The 11350-nt window shown below is 28.8% G+C and overlaps 2 protein-coding genes across 2 annotated transcripts in view; one reads left to right on the top strand and one right to left on the bottom strand.

Annotated features, from left to right (window-relative positions):
• LOC106677030 (odorant receptor 4) overlaps positions 1 to 11350 on the bottom strand; it is a 50513-nt gene that overhangs the window by 28933 nt on the left and 10230 nt on the right. The window lies entirely within an intron of this gene.
• The window catches only part of LOC106693032 (histone-lysine N-methyltransferase PRDM9), a gene marked incomplete in the record, with an annotated part of 41404 nt that continues 32468 nt past the window's right edge, over positions 2415 to 11350 (top strand). Inside the window, 6 exon segments of the mRNA XM_067048286.1 lie at positions 2415 to 2589; positions 2684 to 2776; positions 4990 to 5149; positions 5239 to 5395; positions 6921 to 7022; positions 8450 to 8554. Coding sequence (XP_066904387.1) covers positions 5014 to 5149; positions 5239 to 5395; positions 6921 to 7022; positions 8450 to 8554 — 500 coding nt within the window.

Below are 11350 nucleotides of genomic sequence, written 5' to 3'. Positions count from 1 at the left end.
AGTAGTTTTTATGATATTCACATATGAATATAAATTTGGCAAATGAAAATTTGTCCGAACAACTATAAATCAATTTATTTTAGCAAATTTCATGTAAATTATTACTTCTACGAAGATAAACATCATAAACTACTTTATAGCTCATTGAACTATCTTTAATTTGAGTGCTAATAGACATCTGTACGTCAAATGGTTTTTGAGATATAAATTTTTCAAAATAAATTTACAAACACTTTTTTTTTTTTACCGTAACCCGATGGCCATCTACTTATATTTAAATTCACTAACTACTGATCATTCAGTACGTCCCACACAACATTTTTATAAAATGTTGCTTTTTAAAAAGCTATATCTCGAAAATTATTAAAACGTAAATAACTCTTTTAGGGCTCATATTTTAGCACATTTGTTCATCTTTAACTGACGTTTTCTTGTTTTGTTCCTACTTTTCAAGATATAGAGCTCCGAATGAAAAATTAAATTTTTTTATCGCTTTCAAACAGGCGCCATTTTTTATTCCCCCTATCTATACTTGGCAGACTCATCAATTTTGACTAGTAATTATACATAGTTTTCACTAAAGTAATCAAAAATAGGGAGAAATGACTGATTTAGTTTATAACACTTATCTTCGTCGGGGTAGTAGTTTTTATGATATTCGCATATGAATATAAATTTGGCAAATTAAAATTTGTCCGAATAACTATAAATCAATTATTTTAGCAAATATCATGAAAACTAATACTCCTACGACGATAAAACTATTAAACTACTTCATAACTCATTAAACTAGCTTTAATTTGAGTGCTAACAGACATCTGTACGTCAAATAGTTTTTTAGATATAGATTTTTCAAAATAAATTCACTAACTACTGATCTTTTAATACGTTCTATACAACATTTTTAAGAAATATTGCTTTTCAAAAAAGCTATATCTCGAGAACTGTTGAACGTAAATAGCTGTATTAGAGCTTACAGTTTAGCAAATTAAATCTACTTTAAATGATGTTCTCTTAGATTTTCTATTGTTGTTGATATTTTTTAAGATATAGAGCTCCGACTGAAAAATTAATTATTTTTAACGTTTCTAAAAAGCTGCCAATCAAAAATAGGGTGAAATAACTGATTTTGTTCTCCTCTTGGGCTCTTGTACTATTTATTTTATTCCTTTTTATAGTAAAAATAGATCTAATCGAATGTTATAACAAAAAAAAAATTAAAATTAAAAAGAAGCATTTGGATGTCGGACGCTAATGTAGTGAGATCTCCCTCTACAATCCGGTGTATGTTCCTTTCTTATCTTTCAATAAATTTTAATGACAGTCCTGAACAAGGTTTGTTTAAAATCGAACGAGTGTTCCTGAACGCTTTAAGAATATTTCGAACAATACTAAAGCTCATTTCCAATCAATTCTCTATTTTTCGGTAACTAAGTTCTTTAGAATATAATTTAATTACCATTTTTTTTTCACAGAAACATGATGTTCACTTGTTTTAGCCATGATTTTATAACATACATAGACTCAGTTTGTTGTTATCACTGTCTCTCTGTTAATCATCATTCCTTTCCTATTGAAAGAAAAAGGACTTATTTATTTTGACTGGAGCTGATGAAAACATTTAAAATTGTGTCATTAATTTTTTGACCCTGAAAATTAACTTTTCGTATGATGACTCTTAACTCATCTTTGAATTCAAAATATTAATTGCTAAAAAAATCTAGTTTTCAAGGCTTTCTTATGAAGTAAATATTAGTTCTGGAAAATATTTTGATCCTATTGAGATTTACAGAAAAATTTGAGTGTGCCAATACTTTTTTGATCCACTGTATATAGATAAGTGAAACTAAAAAATAGAAATGGACCAATAAAAAATATTTAATTAGTCATTTTGAAATATCTCCTCATCTCATGTCTGTATTGGTTAAGTTTTGGTGAACAATCACCTATCTATATAACCTTAACTCAATCAAGCAATATACACATAAAATACCATTGTTCATGATTTAGGTCTGTAATATATATTTAAAATCATAATATTTCTTATGTATTGTTACAATTATATTGTAAAAATAATTTTCAAAATGTTTATAAATCAATTTCGATTAATCGATTTAATTCAAATGATCTTTGGCAATAGTACTATGTCTTTACCAAAACTCACCGCTAGAAAGAGAAATATAAATTTTTCGATTAAAATATATATAAAGTTTTAAATTAATTTATAGATATTTATTATTATTTTTCAGATTATAATTGTTTATTAGGTAAATGGTACCATATTATTAACTAATATATTTATATATTTGTATGGGCCCTGTGTTATTAAAGTTATATTTATAAAAAAAAATTATAGATGAAAATATATGAATAATGAAATATTTAAAGGTTATTAATTAGAATTTTTGCTGCTACTGATGTATTTTATTGTTGTGGATTATAATGGCCAGCTCGGAAACAAAAATTAATTGTAAGCTGAGTTCCTATTGGTCGTTGGACTAATGTGAGCGCTATTTTGATTGGCTTATGGCTTAAAAGTTTTTTCATCCTTAAATTGTCCAACTGTAATTAGCGAGTTATACTATTGCTGTAAGTAGGTTCATTGTTAATTTTATCGTTTATCTGATGTCAATTTAATTTAAAAACTAAGCATAACTTCTAATATTATTGTTTTTACTTTCAGATATTATATTTACTGGCATCGTATGGCTATTAGAGGACTTTACTAAAGGAATAAAACTTAGTCATTTTAAATTAAAACTCTTGGTCCTTTGTGGTATGCATTTTGTTAACTTACATTTACAATTATAAGAATAACTTTGAAATACACATACAATAACCACTAATTGATATTTCTAAAGTTACTTTTAATGTAATTTCTTAAATCTTTATGGAAAATAATTACATTTTGAATTAGGGTGACATTTATTTTACTATTGAATACTTTTTCGCAGTATTTTTTTGTTTATAACGGAACTATAAAACTAATACGAGGAGAAGATGGTTGGAGGTGCGGTCAAAGAGAAACACAAATAAGTTGGATTAACCTATTTTATTGTGCCAACGTTTCGGCTAGAATTTCTAGCCTTCTTCAGGGCTGTTAGCTTTAAAATCAAACACCTAATGGCGTTTGATTTTTGTTAGGCGTTTGATTGAAGGCATTGGATTTTTGATGGTGTTTGATTTTCATTAGGCGTTTGATTTTCAAGCTAACAGCCCTGAAGAAGGCTAGAAACTCTAGCCGAAACGTTGTCACAATAAACTAGGTTAATCTAACTTATTTGTGTTTCTCTTTGACCGCACCCCCAACCATCTTCTCCTCGTATGTCATCCACGGTCAACTATCTCTCATAATTATAAAACTAATATTTACAAAATAAAAGCTAAGCTGATCACCCAAAAGAAATGAAATATGGTCAACTAAAATAATAAAAATTTTATACAACTGTAAATTAATCAATCAATTATCTTTTGGCCTCGTTTGGTTTACGATGCTTAATATATATTAGATTTGCTTCAGTTTTCTTTCTTGATATGACAATTAATCTGCTCCATTTCTTCCCCTCTGCCTTTCTGCTTGGTTCCAGTCACCTAGCTCCACTCAATCATTTCTTAGTATGAATTCATGAAATTAATAGATAGAAAGTTACTTTACTGCTAGGATACAGTTATATATCAGACCCAGGATGAGGTAGATCTTCACTTGTCCACAATGGTGCATATGGTATATACATGACTGAAGCAATTTTAATTGGTTTATTAATGATTAAAGAAATGATCCTTGAACCCGAAGAATACCTATTTTTTATATTTAGCCAATGATGGAAGTTAACGTTAAACAATTCTTACAAAAATAAAGTAAATAAATGGGAAGACGATTGGGAATGCGGTCAGTGAAGAACAGAAATAAGTAAAAATATATTAATTAATGCCAACGTTTTGGCAAGAATTTTAGGTCATCACTAAAACAAGATAACAACCATAATTAAATTGAATTGCAGAAAAAAAAGAAGCATAAGAAAATAACAGATAGAATTGGCACTTAAATAATATTGAATAAAATGTGAAGTGTAATATGAGAATATTGAAACTGTCTATAATAATATACATGGCAAATAATAATATTAAAGTTAAGAATGAAAAAAGAAAATAATATGGATATGAAAATCAACTAAATAAATACATGTACAAAATTGGAAATTATTTAAAATTAAAGTAATATAAAAAATATAAAGAAAAACGTATATGTGATCAATTAATTATATGAGTTGAGTTATAAAATTAAAGAAGTTGATATAAAGTTTTATAAGCTAAGACTAGTAAGTAATATAACAGTTATTAGAAGTAGTGAATTTAACTAATGAAGTGGGTGATTAAAAAAAATATGGAAAGAGAGAAAAAAATAATAGATTGTTATTAACTTTTTTTTTCTTCTACCATATTTTCTTTCATCTTTTTTATTCTATATATTTCATTATTATTCTGTTACTGTTGCCATGTGTCAACCATGTAGGCTTGGAAGCCCTTTGGATTTACCTAGCCTCATAAAGTGGGTACCCTTAATTGGTGAAACATCTGATGATCAGGCGTGATTCTGACCAAATCTCCTTCTTGCACAACCATTGGTCTAGTGACAGTACTTCCTTACAAAGTACTACATCTCTGACCCTTCATGAACTATAGTAGTGCAGATTTATTTTTATAATTAGATTATATTATTAATACCACGGATGGGGAATCATACCTGTCCATATAATTTTGAAACCATGGATCTTTTTTATTTTACAAATCAAATGTTTCTGTGATAAAATTTTATATTCTTATTTGTCTATTGACATCTGTGTTAGTTAAGTTGTTTGCAATTATTTTGTGATCTTTTAATTCTGAAAATAATTATGTTCTTGCATTATTGATTACGTTAATTGATTTTTTCAATCAAATTTTATCTTTTTATGACTTTAATATTGCATAATTGTGTTTTATTGACAGGTTCTGAAAGTTAATTTTTGAAAAATGGATCCTTTTTGGACTCCTACATTGGAAGATTTGAAGAAGTATTTTACTGATGAACAGTGGAATAAATTCACTGACTATGACAAAAAAAATTATACTAACATAATGGAAAACTATAATATAATGAGCGATTTAGGTAAGAATTATTATATATTCAGCTATTAATTGTATTATTAGTTTACTAAAATTTATATGGCAGTTTATTTGTACTTCAAATTTGTCTAGACATGAACCCTGAAGAACCTGATTTTGTGAAAGCGTGGAAAATCAGAAATAATTCTTCAAAAATGGATATTGTTGAAGAAAATGTGAAATTAAACAAGAAGATTGATAATACTACTCCACCTGAAATGGACATAGAGACAAATACAACTCCTAATTTGTAAGATCTGTATTCTTGGTATACTTAGCTTATTGCATGTATTAACATCATAGTACATGAGCCCAACAGGAAAATCAAAGCAGTTAATCTCTACCCAATTTTTGATTACTTTAATGAAAACTATGTATGATTACTAGTCAAAATTGATGAGTCTGCCAAGTATAGATAGGGGGAATAAAAAATGGCGGCTGTTACAAAGCGATAAAAAGACTAATTTTTCATTCGGAGCTCTATATCTCAAAAAGTAGGAACAACACAAGAAAACCTAAGAGAACTTCATTTAAAGAAGATCAAATTTACTAAATTGAGTTATTTAAGTTAAATAGTTTTCGAGACATAGCTTTTTCAAAAGCAACATTTCATAAAAATGTTGTATGGGACGTACTGAAAGATCAGTAGTTAGTGAATTTATTTTGAAAAATCTATATCTCAGGAACTATAAGATGTACAGATGTCTATTAGCACTCAAATTAAAGCTAGTTTAATGGACTATAAAGAAGTTTATGAACTATACCTTCGCAGAAATTGTGGTTTTCATGATATTTGCTAAAATAAAATGATTTATAGTTGTTCGGACAAATTTTCATTTGCCAAATTTATATTCATCTGTGAATATCTTAAAAACTACTACCTCTACGAAGATAATTGTCATAAACTACTTTATAGTAAGTTAAATTTCCTTTATTTTGAGTGTTGGCAGACATATGTGCGTCTTATGGATCTAGAGATATATTTTTTCAAAAATCCAACATTTTATACGAACAACTATAAATCAACATTTTGTGAGTTTATTTTGTCAAATATTATAAAAACTACTACTTCTACAAAGATAAACACAATAAACCATTTTGTAGTAAATTTAACTAGCTTTAATTTGTGCGCTGGCAAACATCTGTACGTCCAATGGTTTCTGAAATGAAGTTTTTCTTAAATCAAACTTATTGTCCAAACAACTATAAATCAATTTATTTTAGCAAATATCATGAAAACTACTATTCCTACGAAGATAAAGATTATAAACTTATTTGTAGTCCATTAAACTAGCTTTAATTTGAGTGCTAATAGACACGTGCACGTCTCATAGTTCCTGAGATGTAGATTTCTCAAAATAAATTAGCTAACTACTAATCTTTAAGAATATTTTTAAGAAATTTTGCTTTTTAAAAAGCTATATCACGAGAACTAAATAGCTCATTTAGGAATAATATTTCAGAAAATTTACTCTTCTTTAAATAATGTTCTCTTAGATTTTCTGTTGTTGTTGGTAGTTTTTAAGATATAGAGCTCCGAATGAAAAATAAATGTTTTGAAACAGCTGCCATTTTTTATTCCTCCTACCTATACTTGGCAGACTCATCAATTTTGACTAGTAATTATACATAGTTTTCATTAAAGTAATCAAAAATTGGGGTGAGATAACAGCCTTTTTTTGTTCCCGGCTCTTGTACTATTATGAAAACAGATATCTTCTTCCTTTTATTTTATTTATTTATTTTTTTTTATATTCAAACTGTTCTTGGTTTAGATCAACTCAAGATTCAACTACTATTTCTGACTCAGACACAGGAAAACTAATGAAGGGAAGAAAAAAGTGTAATTCAACTAATACAGAACAGAAAAAAGGAAAGTATGTAATTTTATAAAAAAATTCAATTTGAATAATTAAATGTAACACTATTTAAATTTTAAATATATTTTATTGTTACATATGAATGTCAATTTTCTCAGGAAAGGTAATTTAGTAAAACTACTTTATGAAATCAAAATATTTACCCACATTTTTTATAAATATTCTCAGTGTTATCAACTTTTCAATCCCAGAATTGAAAAATTCGAGGTTTTGTGAAGAAATAAAGACAGAAAATACTTTTTGAACCTGAAAATCATTTTCGAAAATTTTATCTTGAAGGAAGTTGTACTAATTTATGAATGGATGGAAATTTATTTTAGATATGTCTGGTGAATAAGGTGGGAAGGACTTTGTATCACAGCTTGTTTAGTTTTTTCTGTCTATCATGAACCATGAAGTCTGGTGTTATCATGTAAGAGTATAGGTCCCTTTTGATTAACCAACACAGGTAGTTTTTGACAACTTTTTGATGCATTATGTTAATATCACTGCATTCCGATGTGGATGTGGTGGTTTCACCTCTGGGTAAAAAGGAGAAATGAATTATTCCTACCATTGACCACCACACAGATACCATTTATTTTTTTTGTATGCAAATTTTGTTTTGGCATGTGTCCCAGTAATTTGTCGATATTTAGCCACTGACCTGACTGGTGCGTGTTGTCATACATAATTCACTTTTCATCGCAAGTGATTATCTTTTTGAGAAAAGGTTTGTTTTTCTGTCTAGTAAGCAGTGTAACACATGTCTCATAACGCTTTAGCTACTGCCGATCATTAAGCTCACAAGATACCCATAGATCTACTTTATTTATGTTACCAATGGTCTTCTTATCAGTGTCATGAAACTGTTGATACGCTTGTACTCAGTTCTGCTACAAGTCCTTTAACTGTTTGGTAAGGGTTTTCTCCTACAATAAGCCTAAGTTCATCATCATCAATTGTTCGTGAACGTCTTCCTCTGGGTTGGTTATCCAAATCTGTTTCACCAGCCAAAAGTTTTTCAATCCACCAGTGAATGTTCTGTTTGTCACTTAAGCATCGCCAGTTTAGATGGTCATATTTGATGGCATACTAAGCAATGTGCAATCAATTTAAATGATAGTAAATATTATATAAAAAAAGAGGATTAATAACAACCCTATATTATCTTCTTGTCAACTATAGATCAGGCACTGCACAGGGTCCGACGGTTCTTAGTTTATTCACTCTTTCTCTGAACAAAATATTTTTTTCTTTTTACCTATGAAACTACTTCTTTGATCAATGTAATAGTTTCTGCAAATGTGTCTTTGATTTTTTTTTTTCAATAAAAATAATCGTACAGTAAACCAGTAACAACAAAATTCAGATAGAAACTTTTAATAGTATTAATTAATGTTTAATTTTGTTTACTAATCACAAATATACTCCTTTTGTTACAGAAATATTGATTGCAAGCCTGTTTACGGAAAAGAAAAAGGCACAAGGAAAAAAATGCTAAAAGCCCTTACAGGATCTGGATTGTTTTCACAGGAAGAGATTTTAGAGTATGTTTGTTTTTAATAATTTGTAAATTTTTTAAAAATACTTTTATTTTATCTCTAAAGTCTCTTAAGATGTTAACTACATTTTTAAAATTTTATGTATACTAATCTGTATAAATACTTACATAAAGCCACTTGCCAATTATCTTTTATTGTAATAATAGTTTTTATTATAGCAGTATACATTGTTTACACTCATTGTTATGATGGTTTAATTATGAAGCAGGTGAAGAAATATTGTTTTATGAAACGATTAGAAGATTAGTGGATAGAAAAATGAATTTTAAAAAGAAGGAGCAAGGATGATGCAATTTGTTGAAGAAAGCACTTCTCTAGCAAGGTGTATACAATCAGTCATGTTCAGATCTTGTATTCAAAGCGTTACTAGAAAAAGCGTTATTAGAAAAATGTAAAGTGAAATCAAGGCTTTAGGGAAGTTTCTATTCCTAAGGACTTGAAAAAGTAAGATACTAAAAAAAAAATTGTCTTAGGGAAATAGGATGAAGTCTCTTCAACTCTGCATATCAACAAGAGACTATTGAAGTGATTGAATCAACTGTTGAAGAAATCTCAACAAAACTGCCAAAATGTGTGTTTTGGCTAAAGTATTGGGTTGTAAAATAAGTTCATATAGTTTTTTACTGGTGATTTCAATAAAAACTTCAAATTTTTGTAAACAATTTTAATCAATTATATATGACCCATTTTGATCTATTACATATTGCCATCTTACAGGTAATTTTTTAATTCTGTCCTCCCTGAACTGCTCAGATTTTTGCTCAATGAACTCATCTATGTGCGTTTTGCAGTCCTCCATTGAATTAAAGTGTTTGCCTTTAAGAGAGTTTTGAAAGGCCTAAAATAAGTGAAAATCTGTTGGGGCAAGGTCTGGTGAATAACATAGGTGGGGAATCACATCCCAGTCAAACTCCAATAATTTCTTCTGGGTCTGCAAAGACACGTGAAGACGGGCGTTATCATGATGGAAAACTAAGCCTTTGCATTTAACCAATGCTGGACGCCTTTGCTGAACTGCTGCATTTAATTGTTCCAACTGGGTACAGTTCCGAGATATCCTGTGTCGCAGATTGAGGGTTGTCTGTGACCAATGCTTGAATTTGGTCATCATCGACAGTTGAAGGACGACCCGAGCACTTTGTGGCTTCCAAGTGTACAGTGCTTACTACTTAAGTACAGTGCTTTCGCCTAAGGCATCATCACCACACACACTGCAAATTTTGTTAACCGTCTATGCATAAAATGATGAAAATTAATTTTTTTCTTTTCCATTTTGAGCAAGAAAAATACCACTTAAAGATAGGGAATCTCGGTTGAAACTGATGCATAAATAAAAGTACCTTAACTAATCCTTTTTTAGAATATGTAAACATTATTGACCGAGTAAACATGATTTTATAAACACAGAGGAGATTAAATTAAAATATTGAAAAATACTACGAACTTATTTTACAACCCGTTATTTAAACCGTGTAAAACAGTGTGTTGGAAATGTAGGAATATTTACATAAGGTTGATAAGATCCATTTTGTTCTAATATAATTATAGGATGGACTAGATGATGGACAATTGTTCCGAAAGTCCCCAAAGAGAAAATAAAGAAGTTGAGGTAAAAGGATATTTCTCGAAAAGATATGAAATTAAACCTAATAAAAGGAAGATAGTCCAAGTGTGGTCAAAGGAAAAAACTCAATTAAAACTATTTAAAGTGAGCCAACGTTTCACCACTTGTTCCAGGGCTAAAAAAGAAAACAAACACTTAAATGAGGTTACAAAGTAAGCAAATAAATTTAAAAAATAGAATTTAACTAAGATGTGGCCAAATGTGATAATTTCTATAAAAACGAACAATGCAAATTAAAGAAAATTAAAAAGATGTACTGTGAAACGTAAAATTGAATAATTATAACAAAAAGATTTTAGACAATTAATGCAAATGGAAATAATAACAGATAAAAAATAAATTAAAAATACAGTACACATTACTAAAAGATTGAAAAAAGGGAATAAGAGTAAAATCAAGATTGAAAGAAAATAATGAACAAGATAGGACACCTACCTTACAGGAAAGAGGAGTAGTGGGAGTTAGCGATTAAGAATACTTTACATTTGAAAATAATGTTAAAGTAAAGAGAATTAGGATATTTAAGAAAATATTAATAATAGGCTAACATTAAATGATAATATACATAACAAGGGGAGAGAAATTTATATGTGTATATATTGTAATATCCTCTTTTTTAATCAATAGTTGATTTTTATATATAAATGATTTTAGTTATGTTTTTATTTTATGTATATCATTTCAGTATTGTTTATTTGTTGTGTTAATTAAAAAAAAGCAAGCTAACCTAATTTTGTTCAGTAAAATATGCAGTCACAAAAGATATTGTTCAATGCCATGGCACGTGTCCTTTCCAAAGTCCGCTAAATCATGGCTATGTTGAGCAGCTTCAAATATTTTAAACTTTATTTAACTTCCCATCATAATTGCAGTTACAGTAAATTTAAGAAAAATTAGAATTCAAGAATCAGTATTAAAGAGAAATATTCATAAAGGAAATCGTTTGCAAAAACTCAAAACTGTTGTGCTACAATCGATGTTTACATCGAACATCCAGAGAAAGATCATGGTTGGTTTGGTCACTGCTTGTTTGGACGCCGGGAGTACTGGCTGTCTCCAGGAAGAGGTGAGACAGATCATTCTTTGTCTACTCTCAGTTGTAGACATCTAGAAAAAGAAGACATCCAAGAAGAATAAGATCACTCTTTGTTTGGATC

Source organism: Halyomorpha halys, unplaced genomic scaffold (assembly GCF_000696795.3).
Source record: "Halyomorpha halys isolate HHAL.00 unplaced genomic scaffold, Hhal_1.1 Scaffold84.1, whole genome shotgun sequence".
In the NCBI taxonomy this organism is placed as follows: domain Eukaryota; kingdom Metazoa; phylum Arthropoda; class Insecta; order Hemiptera; family Pentatomidae; genus Halyomorpha; species Halyomorpha halys.
The sequence above is the reverse complement of the archived record's forward strand: the minus strand, read 5'-3'. Positions and strand labels throughout refer to the sequence as shown.